At 41.1% G+C, this 21,140-nt stretch overlaps 1 protein-coding gene across 3 annotated transcripts in view; it reads left to right on the forward strand.

Moving 5' to 3' along the window:
- Positions 1-21,140, forward strand: part of Acsl5 (acyl-CoA synthetase long chain family member 5) — a 52,915-nt gene that overhangs the window by 21,656 nt on the left and 10,119 nt on the right. For 2 of the 3 annotated variants that reach the window (XM_004631534.2, XM_023715599.1), the window contains exons 3-17: positions 1,630-1,732; positions 6,100-6,164; positions 6,306-6,407; positions 7,825-7,924; positions 8,584-8,762; positions 9,565-9,597; positions 9,686-9,737; positions 10,480-10,553; positions 11,026-11,103; positions 12,250-12,384; positions 14,220-14,354; positions 14,875-14,970; positions 17,401-17,473; positions 17,745-17,833; positions 18,098-18,214. In XM_004631534.2, coding sequence (XP_004631591.1) covers positions 1,630-1,732; positions 6,100-6,164; positions 6,306-6,407; positions 7,825-7,924; positions 8,584-8,762; positions 9,565-9,597; positions 9,686-9,737; positions 10,480-10,553; positions 11,026-11,103; positions 12,250-12,384; positions 14,220-14,354; positions 14,875-14,970; positions 17,401-17,473; positions 17,745-17,833; positions 18,098-18,214 — 1,431 coding nt within the window. The remainder of the gene's footprint in view (positions 1-1,629; positions 1,733-6,099; positions 6,165-6,305; positions 6,408-7,824; positions 7,925-8,583; positions 8,763-9,564; positions 9,598-9,685; positions 9,738-10,479; positions 10,554-11,025; positions 11,104-12,249; positions 12,385-14,219; positions 14,355-14,874; positions 14,971-17,400; positions 17,474-17,744; positions 17,834-18,097; positions 18,215-21,140) is intronic. The other variant, XM_023715598.1, reaches the window with a different exon arrangement.

The raw sequence follows: 21,140 nt of genomic DNA on the forward strand, positions 1-21,140 counted from the left end.
TGAACCCTTTGTGTCACTCTGTCAAGATGTTCTGCTCCTGAATCAGCTGGATGGGTCTTGCCTCTAGCCTCTTTGCAGGGAGTTCTGCTGAAGGGTTCCCTGCTGGACCTGTGCCTGGGTCGAATGAGGATCCCGCGGCCCTGGGTTGTCTCACTCACTCCCCGGGCCTGCGCTCTGGGTCTGTTGAGGATCCTGCCGCCCTTGGGTCATCTCACTCACTCGCTGGGCCTGCACTCTGGGCCTATTCAGGATCCCGCAGCCCGGGTTGTCACACTCACTCACCTAGCCTGTGCTCTGGGTCTGTGTCTGGGTTCTTTTTAACCTACTTTCTTTTTTTAATTTTTTTTTTTTTTTGTACCAGGGTTTGAACTCAGGACTTTATGCTTGCCAGGCAGGCACTTATGCTACCAAGCAATCTCCCTGGCCCTTAACCTACTTTCTTAATTCAAGGATTTGTCTCACAGCCTCCTCACCTGACATCAGAATTCTTTCCAAGAACTCCTCCTTGCACCTTTCATAATATCCCCTAATGAAGAATTAAGATTCTAAATCTTTTTTTTTTTTTTTTTTTGATTCTTATATCTTCTTTCTCTGTTGCCTATCTTCCTTACTGGATAAGAAATTTACTTTGATAGCTTTCTTATTTTCAAATTTACTTTGGTAGTTCATGGAAATCTTCCCAATGTTCTAGGCTGTCAGATTCTGTTACTGTGTATTATGCTGTACTTCTCTAATCCTTATCTAGGTTATTAATTTACATTTTTAATGCTTATCAGATCAATGTCTATTCTTCTCTTAGAGGGTTCTCTACAGGGTTGGGCCAGGCCTATGGCTTCAGTTGTACCTACAGGGTCTTCCCTGGGGCTGATCCTCTGGCTCCAAACTGGGCCATGCTGCTTTTTCTTTCTCTCGCATTATCTCCTGTAGCTTCTCACAGGTGATTTCTTCTTCTCAGGCCTTGGTTCAGAGGATTGCTTCTCTCTGGGTGATTTTTCCTTTTTTCTCTCCTCTTCCTTATCCAAACTACATGTGTTTGATAAATGCTGATGTAAAGGCTCTATTAAAATATCTTTTTTTTCTCTATGATCTTTCTTCTTTATACATTGCTCTCCCTAGTCTACAGCATGTACACTACCTTGTTCGCACGTCTTTCCCACCTTCCCTAGTCACAGTCCAAAAAATCTAGTTGTGAGGTGCTCAGGGGCAGCTATTTTGTCTTAAATTCCACCTACAGTATTTTCCCAATGTTTGGAACATACAGTGTGCATTTAGTACAGGTTAAAACTTCATATAGTGTTTTTAGAAAAGAATGTAAAACTGAACATATAGTCTCTCATCTGTGTATGTATAGGCACACACATATGCATGTCAGTATGGTTATTGAAGCCTGATTATGACAAGCTGGATAGTGGAATTACAGGCCCATTTTTTAAAAGTTTTTCTATATGTGTGTATTTTCTAAAATTTCTATGATGTGAACATATCGCAATTTAAAAATTTGACTGATAAGTAAGAAGAACATCGCTGTGGCTTAAAGAATCAGCACTTTTATTCTCTTCAGTTCAGCCCACAAAGGTTTTGGAAAGAGTGGAGACTCAGACTTGGCCTAAACTTGGTCTTGTGTCTTAGGGAGGAGCGCGGAAATTTCCTTTCCAGAACGACCTAATGCGTTGTTACTTCCCAGATGCCACCACGATGTATGAAATTTTCCAGAGAGGACTTGCTGTGTCCGGTAAGTGTGGTGGTCTCGGGCCTTGCCTATGTGGGGCCTACGGTGGAATCTGTCCCACTCTCTTCTTCCTGTCACATCTAAAACTCCAGCTGTTTAGATTTGACCCACGTAGATGGCATCCAGCCATGCCTTACTTAGCAGAAATAGGGATTTCCTTGCTAGGCTGTTCTTAAAAAGTCAAGAAGACAGTTACATGTAGGAAAGTGTTTTGATTACTTTGCTACTCTTTGTTTAAGAACATACTTTGCATAAATATGCTCGCTGTATTTACACATGAAGAAGCTGAGGCACCCTGACTTCTTACCTTGTTCTCTCTTACCTTGCACTCCAGTGCCATTCTCCTGGCACTTTGGGTTTGATACGTTCATTTAAAACAGATCAAGCCTTGATATCTGTAATGTATAGCACTGAACATAATGCTAGGTGCCCAGATTTCCTTTCAAAATCACCTTTCAGGTCTCTCTTTAGCTTTTCTGCTTTGGGTAACTTTCTGTTGGGTATAGCTTTGCCTACCTGGCTTTTCGTTCCTCCCTCCCATGCTGCTTGTTGACCATGACCATGAAAATGTTTGCAGCCAACTCCCATCAAGTATTATCTATGCAATAGGCACTGCACATGCTTTATCTCCTTAATCTGCCCTTAAACTCTAAGGGTCGCTGCCAGCCTCACTCTCGTAGATGAGGAAACAGATTCAGAGGTTCAAGGTGACATCCAAGATCACAAAACCAGAAAATGTTGAAGCTAATACTGAAAGCAAAGTCTGTCATTATGATGACTGTCCTGTTTTATGTGAGCTCTTAAAGTGTTTTATAAAAGCTGTCTTGGTTACTCTTCTCTAGTTGCTGGGACAAATACCAACACCCAAAAAAAGGACAGAAAGGCTTATATAGCTCACGGTCAATGGAGGTTTCAGTCCGCACTCAGCAGGCTCCAAGGCAGAGCGGCACATGGCAGAGAGCAACCTTTCATGGTGGCGGCAAAGAGCAGAGAGCAAAGGCAGGAGTAGCGGCAACAATGGCAACAGAAAGCAAGCCTGTCTCCCTTATGTTGTATTCCAGCTCTCCACCCCAGGCTGGGTGTAGCACTCACACCCTAATCCCAGTGGATCATGAGTTGATCACAGACTCTAGAAGTCTGCCCCGTGACTGCATGAGGCTTTAGGGGGACAACTAGACACAAACCATAACAAAAACTGTTATTCTTCTGGACAATGCAAAGTTCATTGTGAAGAAAACTTCTGTTCAAGACCCCACAGTTGCCAGTGTCTAGTATTTCTGGTCCAAATTAGCATTCATTTAGACTTCCACACAAAATGAAGCAAAAACCAAACCAAAATTGATTTTATTTTTAAATTTCTCTGGAAAATGACTAAAATAGTAGAATTTCTTGAAGTTTTCTTCACTAAACGTATGTTGCTATGTAACTAAAAGCAAGTAACTTAGCATGTGATATGGGGCTTTTGAGGATTTTTTAATACAAAATAGAGGTACTTCACTTAGGATTTGTTTCAGTACTAAATTAAAATTAAAGTAGTCATGTTAAAATGGCCTCTTCAACTGGGTCCAGTGGCACATGCCTGTAATCCCAGCTATTCAGAAGGCTGAGGTAGCTGGCCAACCCGGACACCAAAGTGAGACCTCTCTCCTCAAAAATAAATAAGCAAGGGCCAGCGAGATAGTTCAGTGGACTAAGTGCTTGCTTAGGCAAGTGTAGGGACCTGGCTTCATCCTCGGTACCACCGCTGTGCTGGCTCTGCTCCTGGGTATGCCGAGCTGGCCATGGCAACAGGCGTGGTAGTGGCACAGCCCTGTCATCTCAGCACTGGGGAGGCTGAAAACAGGAGGATCGCTGCGAGTCAGAGTTGCGTAGTGCGACTCCGTACCAAATACATGAGAGTAAATAAAATAAAATAATAACTAAACAATTAAACAAATAAATGACTTTTTATGCAAGGAGGCATGAGAAATGGCTTGGTTATTACTATAGAAAAATGACACTTCTAATCTTACCTGAGATTGAATACTTGAGCCCCAGTATAGGCTCTTAGCTCCTGGCCAGTAGTTTTTCTATTAAGAATTACTATGATTTAAAATATAGGTCCCCTGGTTCCACTTCAGTTCCACTGAATGGGAATTCCAGATCCTCCGAGAGTGCTAATAATACAAAGCTTCAGGGAGTATGCTTCCCAGAATTCAAACTTCCACTCACTTAATACAGCTGTTTTGCCAGGAAGTTATAAGTGGGTGGGCGCTGTGGTGATGGCCACACCTTGGACCCCACCAGGTCTGAGCTGAATAGGTTAATCAAAGATGAGGCCAGTGGTGGTGAAGCGGTGGCCCTTGTGCTACAGCTGCTTGTCATCACTGAATGCTCTAACAGGTCCATCATCACTGGGCTACCCTTATGGGGCAGAAGCTGAATAGGGGATAGAGTTTAATGAGCTCTGGGTTGTTTCCCTTTGGGCCAAAGATTTGACTTCTCCAGGGACCTCTGCTAGCACTTTCATTAGTGGGGAAGTCCTGAGAAGGTGCAGTCTATTTATTTCACATTTATCAACTCTTCATCTTATTGGGTGAGTTTAGCCCAATCCTTCATGCTTCTTAGTCTAAAGTGAGGATGGTCATCACTGAGAAGACCCAAGGAAACTCACAACAGGCACTCAATGAACAGCAGCTACCGTGAGTGACTAGTGTCAAGCTCCTGGGAGCAGTGATTATGACCAACTGGCAGATGGGGGCCTTCCACGCTCCAGGGAACATCCTAGGCTGAGACTTCATTTCAGGGGCTTTCATGCAGCTTTTCAACAGGAAAAAAAGTAATAATGTTTCCTGTGGACATTCTCCTCACATTTCATCTCTTTAATCAGCATAGTTATCTTTTTCCTGTTTTCCCTCCTTTCTTCCTCCATTACTCATTTCAGAAGTTTGCTTTTCTGTTTCTGAAATTTGAGTAATTCTCCTCTTAACCCTTCCTTCTGGCAAGATCTGAATTCCCCTCAGCAACTTGGTTAGGTCCTCCATATAAAATCTCCCTGTTTCTCCTTTTCTAGTTATAATGCAGATTTCTCCTGGCTTCAGTGTGGAGAGTCTCAGCCACTCTAGCTTGCTTTTTGGCCTAATATCACTGCTTCCTGAACTTAGCTGGCAGAGGTTCCCAGATTTATTTTGACTTTAAATAAGACCAAATAGTTTAAATGTTCAGAATTTACATTATCTTATTGTCAATTGCAGGACACAAGTTAGAAAAATGTTAAGGGTAAATGTGTGCATGTGTATGTGTGTGTGTGTGTGTGTTCTTGATTACACTTTATCTTAGAAGACACTCATATAAACAAAGAACATAAACAGATGAATCAGAAGAGTAAATAAAACATAACAAATAAGAGAAAAGGTTCCACTTCACTAGCTGTTAAAGAAACTTAGATAAAAGTAGTAATTTTTAAAAACCTCTCAAACCAGACATCTTCCAAGATACCACTGAGTACTGTCTATGAAGAACATGATGCAATCTGCTATGCTGCTGCTGGGAGGAAGGTGAAGGGTCACGACCTTTCTGACCAGCACTGTGGTGTTATGTCACCAAAGTCACCCTCTCCTCCTGAAACTACACATTTCATTCTAGAGGACTGGCTTGAGAAAACATCCTAAATGTCAAGTTAGGATAAAAATAGTCATCAGAACATTATTAGTGTCAAACACGGAAGCAGTCTAAATAGCCACAGTAGGGTACAATCCACTGTCGTAGACCCCCTTCATCAGATACCTATTGAACTCTCTATAGAGAAGAAATAGAAGTGTTGATGTCAAAGTGAAAAAAGAAGCAGCACACAAAATTATTATACTCCTTCTAAATATGTGAATAAGCATAACAAAAAACAAAGGAAGGAAATAGTTTTAAACATGGTATTTGTGTGGTAAGAACGATGATTCAAATTTTGATTTTTTTTCTGTATTTTCATGATCATACAGTTCTTTTACTGTAATGAAGCTTAGTCCAAGATTATTTAACACAGATCCTTTGTGTTTCTTTATAGGCTTTTATTCGGTCGTGCACTGTGGGTTGGTGGCTTCTCTGAAGGCTCATGTCACCACATGGGCCACAGATTCAGTATGGAGCACCCCTGTTTTGCTCCATTTCCTAAGTGTTTCAACTGAAGCTATAGGATTCTCTGCCTTTGAGAAATGAACATTTACTGTCCTTGAATTTCTCTGAACATGTAAGAGAGGTTCAAATTTTTTGCCGGCTTTATCCTTTGTGCTCAGGAGAGGTTCTTTATCCTCTCCTGAACCTTCTTTTATCTTCTCTGGTCCAAAAGATTTGCAACTGGAGAGACTGGCGTTGATTTTCTTGTAATGTTATGTTTTTAGACAATGGGCCCTGCTTGGGATACAGAAAACCAAACCAACCCTACAGGTGGCTGTCCTACAAACAGGTAAGTCAGGCCCAGGGTTTTAGAAAGGTTCTTTTGCTAATGTATGTGAGATGCTGACCTAATTTGGTCTTTTTTTTCCCTTGTTCTTTCTCTCCCCACCCCCTTTCTCCTTCTCCTTCCCTCCATCCCTCTCGCTCACAGGTATCTGATCGAGCCGAATACCTGGGTTCCTGCCTCTTACATAAAGGACATAAGCCCTCACAAGACCAATTTATTGGCATCTTTGCTCAGAACAGGCCAGAGGTAACCATATTGAAGCTAGCTAAAAACCTCTCCTTGATGACACATACCCCAGTGCAGCTCTCTGATGACTTGCCATAGCTGTTGAAAGATTTATTCTCATATTTATGCTTCTTATATTATTCTTATATTTATGCTTATTCTTTTGCTTGAATGGGTTATAATTCAGAGATTCTTTAACTCCTGACTGAATAGTTGGGATTCTAGTCTGGATGTTTGGACCTTTGTTTGCACATTACCCAGGGTTCCATGGGTCATTTTAAATCAAGGTCATTGTTCTATGAGGCAGATAAGGACATTCCAAGTTACTGCCAATATTGGCACACCCATTGCACTTGAGCCCGGCCCCTACCATCTTGCCATGGTGGTTTGGGAGCAGATGTTATCAAATTCCAGGTAAATCATTAGGCCTGACATCCTGAGGTTAAGTTTTGTATGACCTTTATGTTCACTAGAGCCAGTTTCTTCAGCAAGATGTTTACATTAATCCCAACAAGCACTGACTGCCTCTTCCGTTTTTGCTGTACCCAGCCTCAGTAAGAAGGGACTTGACTCTAGTTCAGGAGTTTAATACCAAGCCTGTGTGTTAGCTTGCTGGGGAAATCACAATAAAACACTCAGGTCAGGATGCTATGGGCTTTGGCTTCTCCTGAGGCCTCTCTGACTTGCAAGAGGTGACTTTCTCACCACGTCCTCCTATGGCCTTTGCTATGCGCACATGCAGCCCTGGTGTCTCTTCCTCTTCCACAAAGACAACCATCCAGTTAGGTTAGAGCTGTACTGACATCCTCATTTGACTTCAGTTGCCTACTAAAGTCCTATATCAAAGTTTGGGATTAGGGCTTTATAGGACTACTGTAGGGCAGGATGAGATACAATTCAGTCTGTCATACCTGCATTGATATTGAAGGCCCACTGCTAGCAGATTCTGACCTACCTCTTTAGTTTTATTTACTGTTACAATTCCTGCTTGCTAATGTGTTTACATAGTGTATCATGCCTCCTATCTTTGTTCTCTCTTCCTTTGAATATCTTTTCTACTTCCATCTCCATAGCCAAATCCTACCAAAGCTCTGCAGAATTTCCCTCATTTTCCCCAAAGCAGTCCCAGATAGCCTTGACCCCATCTTTAATTTGATCTCAATCTCTCATATGCTCTCTGGTGCTTTTTTACATCTCTTATACATGGAACATGGAACTTGGTCTTCTGGTCTACCTTTGGCTTGCAGGGACTTCTGTGTCTACCTTATCTAACTTATTTAGCTATACTTTATAGTAGTATTAGTAATGTCCTAAAGGCCTGCCCTGTGGTGATTTCTTTTTACATAAAATGTAAAGCATATATATGTATATTGACTGAATGAACTAGACATTCCTCAATCTCATTGTCCAGGACTTACTTGAACTTATCTCCCTACAGTGGGTCATCTCCGAGTTGGCTTGTTACACATACTCCATGGTAGTTGTCCCTCTGTATGACACCTTGGGAGCAGAAGCCATCGTATATATTGTCAATAAGGGTAAATCTTTGCTATTACATTACAAGTTAATTTTTTCTTAAGTCTTTCTTATCTTATGGATTTTTTTGTTTGCTTGTTTTTCATTTTTTCAGATTGGAAATACCTGTGGCCAGATAATAAGTGTTTAAGTCTCTTGGCTGCTATGGTGCTTAGGATATAATTTTCAAGGAAATTATGTAAGAGCCCATGAGGCAAAGATATGTTTAGATAAAAGATTCAATGAAATGCTTTAAGGTGACCCAGTATGACAGTATAGTTTAGAGATAATTCTAACTTACTTTGGGCACACTGGATAAAAACCCAAAGATTTTGATTGATTAAAATCAAAATCAATTGATTTTGATTGATTAAAGTTTATGTTGGAGCCATAAACTTAACTTCTTACCCTTTATATATTAAAGTCAGAGCAACATAAAACCCTTGGTGAATCTGTAGAAAAAATTGCCACTGTTAGAGAAATAAGTCTAAACTCAGTAGGCAAGTAGCAGCCCTTGCATATATCAAAGATATATGCTGCTGAAACAGTAGATTGAGTAGATGCATTTGAGTAGTAGATACCCCAGGAGCTTTCTATTCGTGAAAACACCTATCAGAGAAAACATCAACTGTTACAAAATCATAAAGTATTTGTATCATAAAAATTTGATTTCTATTTTCAGCTAATACCTCTACTGTCATCTGTGATACACCCCAAAAAGCATCAATCCTGATACAGAATGTGGAAAAAGCCCTCACCCCATGCCTAAAGCTGGTCATTCTCATGGACCCCTTTGATGATGACCTGAAACAGAGAGGACAGAAATGTGGGGTTGAAGTCTTATCTTTCTTTGATGCTGAGGTATGGACCTTCACCTCAATTTGCAGTTTGAAGTCTAGTCCAACACCAACAGCAACGTGCAAAAAATATACACAAAAGTCAGGGCTGCTGTCCTCTGTAGACAGCATACAAGAAGTGAACTAGACTCATGCTAAGAATCTTTGAGAATTATTTCTTCAACAGAATTCAAAAACTCTTGCGAAGGCAAGGGAAAGTGCTGTGGCCCATGGGTTGTATAGACTTCTGAATAGATAATATGTAAATATAGAGTTCACTACCAGTTAAGAATGTGGCTCTGGGAGTCCTGGTTTACATTCCAGCTCCACCTCCAATCACAGTCCTGCTCTAATAACCTAAGTCAGGTGACGTTAGACAAATGATTCCACATCACCATTTTCCCATTCAAAAATTAGATAATAATAATCCTTACCTCACAGAGTTGGTGGTAGAATTAGAAGTGTTAATATGTGTCTGTCTTTCAGGAAACTGATATATTGTAAGCTCTGAGATGTTAACTATTCACATTATTAAAAGAAGATTTAGTTGTGGTCCTAGATGACCAAACCTTAAGTGTATGGTGGAAAATTTCCAAATATGGAAATGTATCTGCTCTCTTTAGGTTAATATTCTGGGTAAACTTTATCCTTTTACCTGGAGTTTACATTGTACCTGAAGTTTGGCTTTGGAAGCAAATCTAGTTTGGAATTTAGGTTATATCCCCCTACGTTGTTGTGGGGTTCTTATGGACAGAGACAGAAAGGGCATCATTTGTCCTAAGTGTATCCATCTCAACAAATGCTTTTGTCTTTTTTTATTCCTGTAGAATCTAGGCAAAGAGAACTTCAGAAAACCTGTGGTAAGTTTTCTTCAGTCAGAATTTGATTCTTAGTCTAGTTAACTCTCAAAGTTCACGGTAGACTAAGCCCTGGTGCTTCCCCTTCCAGCCTCCAAACCCAGAAGACCTGAGCATCATCTGTTTCACCAGTGGGACCACAGGTCAGTGCCCCTGAGGCCCTACAGGAGAACCCAATAGCCAGAAATACAGCATTAGTCTCTGGCCACTGGTAGGCTAGTTTCTCTACCCTACCGTGATCCCTGTCCTTAGGGGCTTGCAATCTAAAGCTTTTGAGTATGAAATGTCAATTAGAGAAATAAACAGACTACATCAAATATCATCACAAGCTATGGATTCCATGATTCTTAGAAATGGATTTAGAAAGTCAGGTTCCCCTCAGCATGTTACTCCATTAGACATCACTGGGACAGGTTCGTCCCTTCAGGATAGCTCAGTGACCATTCTTCACTTATATCTGTCTCTACCATACATCAACCTGTCTAGTAGGATGCTTAATTATTTCGAATGTGGCCCATAAACTACATTTATTCCAGCATGTCTGACTCATACAATTTGTAATATCACTAGATAGTATTGTCAGTTAGATCTGGGTCTCAAACATATGAACAGTAACAGAGAAGTTCACTTAAATTTTCCTTTTCACCTGTGTTGCTGGGTTATGGCTGTGCCGTTGGTCACAGTACGTCAATGACACTTTAGGTAGTAGAATCTCTTGGAATATCAAGCATTCCTAAACAGAGGCATATACATCCACAAAAGGACATAGGGATGGGAAAAAATTTTTGATTTCTGGAACAGAATCAATTGAATCTAGCTTGTTTCAAGACCAAATGCTATCCATTACTTACATAAAGGATCTTTCTCTCAAATTATTTCCTACAGGTGACCCCAAAGGAGCTATGCTGACACATGAAAATATTGCTTCAAACGTTGCTGGCTTTCTCAAAAGTATTGAGGTCAGTGGCTGCCTGTAAAAAAACTCTCATTCAAAAGTGAATCCATTATAATGTTTTTATTCTTGATGTTAGAGGAGGCAGAGGGGGAGAGGCTAAAAATACACAAACAAATTAAAATCTCGAGTTTGGGCCAACACTGGTGTAGACTTTGTCTTCAGGGCAACATATTTTCAATGCTTGGTCTTCAAGGACTACTGCAAATCTCTGCACTCCACAAAGTTTAGCAAGTTCATGACAGGGTCATAATGGATATTTCTCACTGCCTTTTCTGCCACTGGGGATACAAGTTGCCTGGTAGGACAGTCATGCATGTACCATTGGTGGTACAAGCCAATGGGTATATGTCAAAGTACCTCTTAAGAGTTAACCTGTGTGTCACCTGAGGCAGTGCAGAGAAGGGGTAGCTTTTAAATCTCTTAGAAGAGGAAGTTGGCATTAATCCATTGCTGTCTCCTTGTTCCCTAATCTACAGTGTGTTTTCCAGCCCACCTGTACTGATGTGACCATTTCCTACCTCCCTTTAGCTCATATGTTTGAGAGAATTGTGCAGGTGGGTGTCCTATGTTCCTAGCAGGTATGTGAAAAGGGGGTCCTCACTTGCTCATCACATGCTGGCCTCAAAGCCAATGACACGGTATTTACCATCCTCTTCTTCAGGCGTCAGGCATAGGCAAGGAGTGTGCTCCCCAGAGTCCTAATCCTAGCAGCCCGCTAGCTCAAGGCAGTGCCTTCCTCTATTGAGTCCCTGCATGCCCCTTTCCCCGGGATGCAGGAGTCCATCAAGATCACAGCCTGTCTTCAGTTCTGAGCTGACTCATAATTTGCTTCGTTTTGGGTAGAATGTTTGAAAGTATTGAAGGATGGAGAAAAGGAAATCTCCCTCAGAGAATCAGGAAGAGAGCCTTTGGTCCAGGAAAGCTCAAGGTGTCACAAACAGGCTTTCCATACCACACCCATGTGTGAAAGGTGGCTTTGCACATTTGTAATAGTGATATTATTGTATGAGTCAGACATGCTGGAATAAATGTAGTTTATGGGCCATATTCGAAATAATTAAGCATCCTACTAGACAGGTTGATGTATGGTAGAGAAGGCACCAGAGGAGATCTAGCCTGGGGTGGATCCTTGCTCCTTGGCTATTCTGAGGCTCATTCCAGAGCAGGCACATTGGCCTTCCAAACACACAGGTGGCATGAGGCAAGGTCCTTTTTCTGCTTCCTCTGAATATTTCTTCATCATGCTTATGATTGGTTGATGCATAGAATACCAAAATGCAAGATCTCATTCATTGGACTAAAGTTTTTGTATGTGATTAATAAGAAAAGATTATAAGTATTTAAACTTTTTACCCTCCCTTAAATTGGGACAAGCTTGCAATTGGAGGCAGGTTCTAATTTAACAGTTAGTGTTTTTCTTGGTGCCACATAAGGAGCAGTGTCATGAGAGGAATGATAGGTCATACTTTTAACAGTTCTGTGGTAGAATCAGGGGTTGGAACCCACAGTTTCACAATGTGTCTGATCTGTCCTGTCACCTCATCAAAAATGCATTTCTGTCCTTTCTTGGGGAGGTTCCAAGTCCTGGGTACTGACTGGGGGAAGGAGTTACCATACAGGGAAGAGTACCTGCAACTCATTACCTTAATCCTATCCAAGAAAGGCCCCACCTGAAGCTTTCTGTTTCCTCTCGGTTTCAGGCTGTGGTGTATGCCTGTGGAGCTAGAGTGGGCTTCTTTCAGGGAGATATCCGGTTGCTGCCAGATGATATGAAAGTTCTAAAGCCCACAGTTTTTCCTACAGTGCCTCGCCTGGTTAATAGGATCTACAATAAGGTAACTTGGCTTTTGTTGGACTTGCCCTGACAGGAGGGCCCTCTGTGGTCTAGGCCTATGCTAGGGCTCTTGGGGATGGTATGCTTCTGAGGAAGAAGTCCTCATGCCCTACACGTACCTACACAAAGCCATATTTACAAATACTGCTATGATAACCCCCTTTTTCTCTGGAGGAGATTACTGACCTGAGGAAAAGCTTTCAACTCTGAAGGCTGCGAAACACTTCCATGTTTAACCAACTTCCTGGGAATTGGTTACTTTGGTGTACATGTCCTGGTACTTGGCTTCTTGCTGAGGGGCCAGGTTCTATGGTAAACCATTCAGATGTATCCTCTCACTGAGTTTGCATACAGATATAGTAAATCACATCTGCTCTTATTATGTCTAACTGCTCATGAGGAAACCAAGCTTTGGAGTTGAGGAACTTCCCCAGAAGCATCTGCTGGGGGGTGGGCTAGAACCAGCTGTCACTGAGGGGTTTAGCTGCCATTGGCTACTGCTCATCAGGGTTTGAAAAATGGCAATTTTTCTATTTCTAATACTATAATTGTTGTATTCATTTGCTGAGATTCTACCATAAAGATTTAACAAGTACATTATTTTCCTTAATTTTTCAGTCTTCATAGTAACAAATTAGTGCCCTAGCAACCTTCAAAAGTGCCTAGTGAGAGTTTTCTTTTATAATTATGAAGTTGGAATTTTTCATATCTGTGCACTTAATTCATTTTAGTTGCTCTTCCTGATATTCAAATGGGCTCATCTTAGAAGTTGAGAGCTCCCATTGAGTTGTTCATGCGTCCTTTTGAAATGACCCCAGCAATCTGTGATAGGTTCCTTATATTCTGTCAGCACAATACGTCCTGAGCCCATTTTACATATCTCTGGCCCAAGTCTTTAGGCATGGTGGTGCTTGCTCCTAATAGCAGCTACTCAGAAGAACAAAGTAGGAGGATCAAGAGCTTCAGGTCAGCCTGGAAGACTTAGTGTCTCAATATGTGATAATAAGTTAAAAAAGAAGTTGAGAATGAGTAGTCTTGGTTGTCCAGGGGCCCAGAAATAGAAGCATAAACATAGAAGAAGCCAGAGAGACATCCTTCAACTTCTGAACTAAAAAGAACTTTGATTTTCTTGAATGTGATTTGCAGTACAATGAAGTCTTAAAGGATGGAATATGGAATTCAGGATTTAATTTTGGAAATAAAGGGGTGGGGCAGTACTAGAGCTATACTTGAGGAAGCTCTTTGTAGGCAAGAATTTGGATGATGAATTATAGAGTCACAGCAATGCCAAGGGCAGGGAAATAAGGGAAGTAAGGGAAACTGAGAAAACAATGTCAAATGCTTAAGCCCAAGTGGAGAAATTGTCTAGGTAGGTAAGTCTGTTGAATTTTATGTGATGTGCCTAAAGTTACTTTGGTTATTGAGACAGGTAATAATTCTATGAGTTTAGTAAATATGAAAATATAAGAGTAGGGTAAGGGAGAGATGTTGGAACCAGGGATTGAACTTGGGCCCTTGTGTTTGCCCGGGAAGCACTTATTCCACTGAGCCATCTCCCCGGCTCCTGTATCCAGTGTCTTTGCAGGCAGTCTTTCTTCACCGCATTTTGCTTGTTTTGGTTGCCAAGGACCAGAAATCTGGATCTCTGTAGGTCCATCCTAAGCTTACTTCTTTCTGAGGGTGACTGTATTTTTCTGGGATCATCACTATTCAGTGACACAATTCATGAATATGGGACATTTCCTTATGGACTGGAAAGCACCATCACTTCCTTACTAATAACCTCTGTGAGTATCTCTAGTAGCTTTCCAATTAAAAGGATTTTTCTCCCTGCAGATACAAAGTGAAGCCAAGACACCCTTTAAAAAGTTCTTATTGAACTTGGCTGTTGCCAGTAAATTCAGTGAAGTGAAAAATGGTATCATCAGGCGTGACAGTTTATGGGATAAGCTCATTTTTTCAAAGATCCAGGTAGGTTGGGGGAACCTGGATGAACCAATCTAATGCCAGGCTGCTCGCTCCTCATTGTACTTTGCTTTTCCTTGATGGCTAAACATTACTTTGACCAGAGATCCTATTGGACTCTTGTCTACTCATCTTTTGAGATTCCTGCTGTACAACTCTGCCCCTAAAGAAACTGGCCTGAATGCATAAAACAACTTTTATTTAGGTCCTAGCCCTGCCTGTTGTTTTCTTACATCGTCTGTTGACATTATATGTGATTTTATGGGCCCCTAAGCATCATTTCTTTTTGAGGAATTTAAAGAAAATATTCAAGTTCTAGTCTGAAGGATGGAAGGTAGTGACAATGATAATTAACATTTTAAGTGCTTTTCTACAATGCTAGGCTCTAGGCTAAGTGTTTGTAAATTAGTTTAATTCTTGTAACAACAAGCTATTATATCCATTCTACAGTGGAGGAATCAGAAGCCAAGAGAGTAGATCTCAGCAAGTCTTTTTGTTTTGTTTTCTTTCCCATTCTCTTGAACAGGACAGCCTGGGTGGGAGGGTTCGCTTTGTGGTCACTGCAGCCGCCCCCATCTCCACTCCAATCTTGACATTCTTCCGGGCAGCGATGGGATGTATGGTAAGATTTCATTTTCATCTACATAGAGCTCACTATTAAAAAAATGAAAACACAACTGCAAAATATCAATGGGAAACTCACCTAATACCTCAAAATCAAGAGAAAATATCCTCCAAGTCACCTCTTTATGCATTGCTATGTGGACATTTTTATACAAATAGAATTAGTACTCTAAAATACTCCATGAACAATACCTGTTAATATTGCTATTTTTCAAATAAAAATCTACATCACTTTAATGTTTTCAATGGTTTATTGAATTAATTCAAGTGGCGAGTTTTTTTTCTGATAAATACTTGAGTTGCTTGCCAGTTTTCACTGAAGAGATAAGGACACTTGTGTCCTTTGGTATATATGTGATTATCAATTTAGAATAAATCCATAAAAATAGAAAATATTAGGTCAAAGTGCACATGTATATGTATGTTCCTGAACTTTAAAAAGATATTACTATATATTATCAAACTTTCCTCCAGAAAGATCTAGCCTTTTCTATACATTACTACAAATAATGCATATGGCATCATTTTCCTCCTTTTTTTTTGTATTTTAAGGAAGGGTCTACAAGGTCTTCAGGGTCTCATTACTAGATCAGACTTGTAGTGATCTGCCTGTTTACAATCTCCTGAGAGCTGGGATTACAGGGGCATGCCACCATGCCCAGTCTCAACTGCCATCTCAGTGTGCCTGAAGGGCAGGGCCAGCATGGCAGGCCCCGGGATCGAACCCCTGGCCCCTGCCCCCTGCGCCTGCTTACAGGCGTTTTAATCTGCTAAACTATTTGGCCGACCTTTCTCTACATTATTGCTAGTGACAGGCTTTGTCAGTCATTTAAGCCTTAGTCAATGTGTTACCTCTAAATAAAAACTGTACTGCAATGTTGTTTCTTGAATTAGCACTGTCTTTTCTAAATTTTATTGACATTTATGTGTCTTTTCATGAATTACTCTACTACTTCCTTACAGAAAAATAGGCAGAGTGATTTAACTCTCTTTCATATTGTCTTCTAAGAATTCTTTGTATAATGATATATTAGTCTTTGTTGTACTGAAAGTATTTTTCTTAGCCTCGTATTTTTTTTTAATTTTATTTATTTATGTGTGTGTGTGTGTGTGTGTGTGTGTGGCCAGCTCAGCCCACCAGGGGGCGGGGTGGCTGGCATGTGGTGCTGGGGGATTGAACCGCGGTCCCTGTACTTTGCTAAGCTTGTTCTAAGTAGGTGCTTTAGACCACTGAGCCATCTCACCAGCCCCATTTTTTTGTATATTACTATATAAGTTTCAAATATTTAAGTAGTCAAATTGATTAAGGCTTCCTATTTGTAGTTTTGAATTGCCTAGACATGAATGTTTAATCCCCAATATTTCATGAGACTGTTTTCATTCACATTTTCTGAAAAACTTATGGTTTTACATTTTTTCCATTTGTATCTTTGCTCTGTCTGAATGGACATAGAGCGTGGGCATGGATATTATCTTATCCTCTTTCCATGAAATGGATTGCTCATTTGCTTATTCAGCCACCCATGTATGGTATAAACAAAACAGAAAACAGACATAAGCTCACGCTCACAGAGAATGTCCCTGTGCACAACCAAAATAGACCGTGAATTGATGCCAGGGCTGGTCAGAAGTCCTCTAGGTTTTTTAACTCTCACCTTCTCAGTTATTCTTAATGCTGTCCTTCATTCCCAAGAGCAGTAGATTAGAAAGTCTTGTTCTCACCTCACTCCTAGAACAGCCTCCTGGAAGCCTTTCTCTTCTCTCTACCAACCCTACCTACCACAAACCACACTTGGAATGCAGCAGCCCACCTTCTTGCTTCCTGCCACTAGTGCTCCCCAGCCCAGCCCATCTGCCACACCAGGCATTAGTAAGCTGAGGCACAGGACAATGCTGCATGATTTTATAAATGAAATTTTATCAGAGCACAACATATTCATTCATTTATATGAAATCTGTGACTGATTGGCTGTTGTGCTGCTAGAGTCATTGTTGAGTCACAGACTATAAAGCTGAAACATTTTACCATCTTGCCCTGTGCAGAAAACATTTGCCAAGGCCTGTTCTTTATCATATCTACAGTTATTTTCCTTTAAAGGTGTCGCTCCATTCCTTTAGTGATGCTCCTCTGCCCAAGTGCAGGTCCAACTGCCACTGGGCTGCATGTTACTTAATAACTTACATTTTTACCAACCACTTTAAATGCCATATTTTTCATATAGGCTTCTGTATTTTGCTCTTTTTCTGAGCCCTTTATTTTGGGAGGTAAACTCTCAGCTGTAGAGACTTAGCATTTGGGGCATGAGTTCAAAGTGTTAATAAACCAAGTGTCCTCTAATCCTGAGAGGTCTTGTATTGCTGGTCACAGGGCTTGAACAGCTCATGTTTGATTTTGAGCACATCTCAAAACCCTTCTTTCGCTTCCCAGGTGTTTGAAGCTTATGGTCAGACAGAATGCACAGGTGGCTGTACAATTACATCACCCGGGGACTGGACCTCAGGTAGGTCCTGCATCTATCTGCTGGGCAGTGGGTATAGTGGTTGGGGGGAAATGTTCCAAGTGAACTAGTGCTTAGGCGTTTAGGGACTCTCAATGCTTCGGACCAGTGGAGCAAGTGTTGCAGCAAGTTTTGGGTTACTGCCTAGCTTGACAATCTAGCATGCGTACCAAGGGTTTTTAAGTCCTATTTCCTTAATGTTGCTCCATAAATAGCTCAGAAGTATTTCTGAAATGTTGTGGTTTCCCAGCTGACTTGGTATGGTATGTTCTAGGTCATGTTGGAGCTCCCATGTGCTGCAATTACGTGAAGCTGGAAGATGTACCTGACATGAACTACTTTTCAGTGAACAATGAAGGGGAGGTGGGTAGGTCATATGATGTGGTTACTCATGTTGGGGTGGGGGTTTAGTGGAAAAAATTACATAATTGTAAGGAGGCTTGGGTCTAACTCCTTTGAGATATTTGACAAGAAATTAAGTATCTCACTTTTGTGTCTCCTATAATGGAACTAAAATATAATGTTCTTCATTCTACTGAAGACAGTAGAAACAGGTACGTCATAAAGTGTCTTTTCCGTGAGAAGCATCCTTGCTATTGTCACCAGTTTCTTCTTTCTGGTATGCAGATCTGCATCAAGGGCCTCAATGTGTTCCAAGGATATCTAAAAGACTCCGAGAAAACACAGGAAGTCCTGGACAAAGATGGCTGGCTTCACACCGGAGACATTGGCTGCTGGCTCCCTGTGAGTTTTTCTTCATAACTCCCAGAAATCTATGCAGTTTAGAGCACACTCTCCCTGTCACAAGAGCAGCAAAAATTCAAGTAGGCTAATCAGCCCTGGCAGCTGGAGGGGAATAAGTCTTTATCCTACCTGGTATGTGGCTTTCTCCTCCTGCAAAGAGAACACGGTAGTTGAAAGAAACTAAGCTGTAAGTTGGGGATCTGGGTTCTAGTTACAGCACTCTGAAACTCATGAAAGGTGAAAGTTGTGAATGGACCAAAATGTGAAATCCTGAGAAAATAGGTTAATGTGTGACCTGGAGGCACCAAAACCAGAGAGGCTTTCTTACTCATGGCCTTTCTTATTCAGTACTTTTGCTGCTAGGACCACAGTGTTATAGAAGACAAGATGCAGGTCAGTTGAAGGGTTTTCTTCTTTTCTTGTTCATTCTCAAGTACAAAGTTAGCAGTAGCCAAGAGGACGGGCCCTGTTTTCAGATCCAAACAGAAGATGGGATTTTTTTGAAAGCTCACATGATTCTGAGCCTCGGAATTGGTATGGATCCTGTGAACTGGAATCAATTTATTCAAGGCCAGGTGAAAAACTGGTGATTTCTCTGGGAAAGAGGTAGGGAGGTATAGAAGTCTGTTCTCTCCCACCTCTTCTTTTTCTTTTTCTTTTTCTTGATACTGAGATTGGGTAGTTCCACACATTCATAACTTTCACCTTTCGTGAGTTTCACAGAGATTTTTTTTCGGCAATTTATAAAGATACATCAAACAAGGAAGTAGGCTTTCTAAACCAAATGTTTACAGAGGTTAATGTTTGCCTTTCAGTGGCTTTTATAGCTTCGCTCCATAATGGATACAGAGCGTTTTATGCCTTTGCTTGCTGATAAATGAGTAGCAATAGCTGCTGCTGATCTTCGTTTTTCCAGGGAAGAGAGGAAATTACAGCATGGTAGTGGAGAAGTCTTCAAACCCCCACAGGGGATTTCTTTCCAAAGGTTTTTTTTTTTTTCTTAATAATATTCTTTGCAGAATGGAGTAGGGTGGTGTACAGCTGTAGTCCCAGCTACTTAGGCTGATGGATTAGAAGGTTGAGGCAAGGCTGGGTAATTTAGTGAAACCTTGTCTGATAAAAATAAAGAGAGTGCTGGGGATATAGTTCAGTGTGCTGGCCATGTGTTTAATGCCAATACTACCAAAGTGGAGGGAGTTCTTTTCTTACTATGTGCTAGGGAAGTGGGAATATACCTGGATCTTCCTTCTTGTTCAGTTCAAAATTTAAATGCGATTCACAGAATTATTGACAATGTGACTTTCAAGAACATGGTTCTAATGACACTACTGTTCATAGACTTTGTTCTCATTGTCTCTTGGCAACATGTTTCTGTTTAATAAGGATCCCTGTGCTCATAAGCTAAGGATATAGGCAATAGATATGTTGCCTCACTGCCATTTAAAAGGCCTCTCCTTATTCATCACCTTCAGATAACATTAGGCTCAATTGACAAGTCAGCCTTGATGGTTCCGGGGTTGGTTCCATCTGTTCCCCTACTTACCATGTGCTCGTGTGGATTGCATTCGCCACTTGTCAGGACTCTACAATCCAAATCCCTAAGAACATAAGCTCCCTAGGGGAACAAAGTTGCAAATGACCCCTGGTGACTGGTCAGGCAGCCTACCCAGCCCTGCTCCTGCCCTAACAAGCCCAATTACTGTCTTGCCTAATTAGTACAATGGAGCTGTTTCAGCCTGCTCCTGGGTCTATCAGGAGGAAAACTGGGGAATCAAAAAGGGGAAGAGCTGGTTTATTCAAATCTTGGGAATAAAACTCTCCTGTCCAAGAGAGTTTTCCAGAAGGAGCAATTGGAAATTAAATTATTGGATTTAAAAAAAATATTTTGTCTTGTTTTTGGCTTTTTTATTTTATTTTATTTTTTGGAGGAACTGGGGATTGAACTCAGGCCCTTGCGCTTGCCAGGAAGCGCTTATTCTACTGAGCCATCTCCCCGGCCCGCCTTTTTCTTTTTTGAGACAGTTTCACTATGCTGTTTAGGCTGGTCTGGAACTCATTTTGTAGCCCAGGCTGGCCTCAAACTTGCATCCATCCTCGTGCCTCAGCCTCCCACTGCTGGCATTACAGGTGTGCACCACCACAACCAGCTTAAGTCACTGGAAATTGAGAGGTGCAAAATTTCTTTGTTGCCTGAGGCAACTGTTTATATAACCCTAGCTGTCCCAGAAACCTTTTCTCAATTTCCGCAGACATATAGTACAGAGTCTTGCTCTTGAGAAGTTGACTATTTTTAATTTCAAATGGGAATTTAGGTTTTTATTAATGCATGTTTGCAGTACATAATGATCACATTCTTCATGGGAAGTTGGTACATGTACATAACACATTCCAATTCTGTTTTCATTTTCTTCTTGCCCCTTCCTCCCCCTCCACTGTCTACAGGGCCACTTTTCCTATTATGCTTTTTTATTTTTTATTTTTTTGAAAAGGATTTATTTGGAAAAAAGAAAGGATTTATTTGGTACACGGTCTTGCTATGAAACTTGGACTCATAGTGATGCTCCGGTCTCGGCCTCCCCAGGGCTGGCATTACAGGCATGTACCACCATGCTTGCTTTCAGGGGCCAGCATGGCACTGGACTGGCTTGGCATGCAGTATGAGGAATTGACCCTGGGTCCTTGCACTTGCCAGGCATGTGCTTAGAACGCTGAGCTATCTCTCCAGTCCTGTTATCTCTTTTTTATTTTTTTATTTTTTATTTTTTTTCCAAAGTTTTATTGATAAACAGATAGCAGTGAGACAGTTTCAAATCTAATTGGAAGTACAGTTTCAACAAATAATACACTGCATATATTCTTCTCAGTGGTAAATTGCCATACAAGAAGTGGACTTGTGATCCTATTTACAAACACCATTAGAACAAAT

This window comes from Octodon degus, unplaced genomic scaffold, assembly GCF_000260255.1.
Source record: "Octodon degus isolate 3935 unplaced genomic scaffold, OctDeg1.0 scaffold00042, whole genome shotgun sequence".
In the NCBI taxonomy this organism is placed as follows: Eukaryota; Metazoa; Chordata; class Mammalia; order Rodentia; family Octodontidae; genus Octodon; species Octodon degus.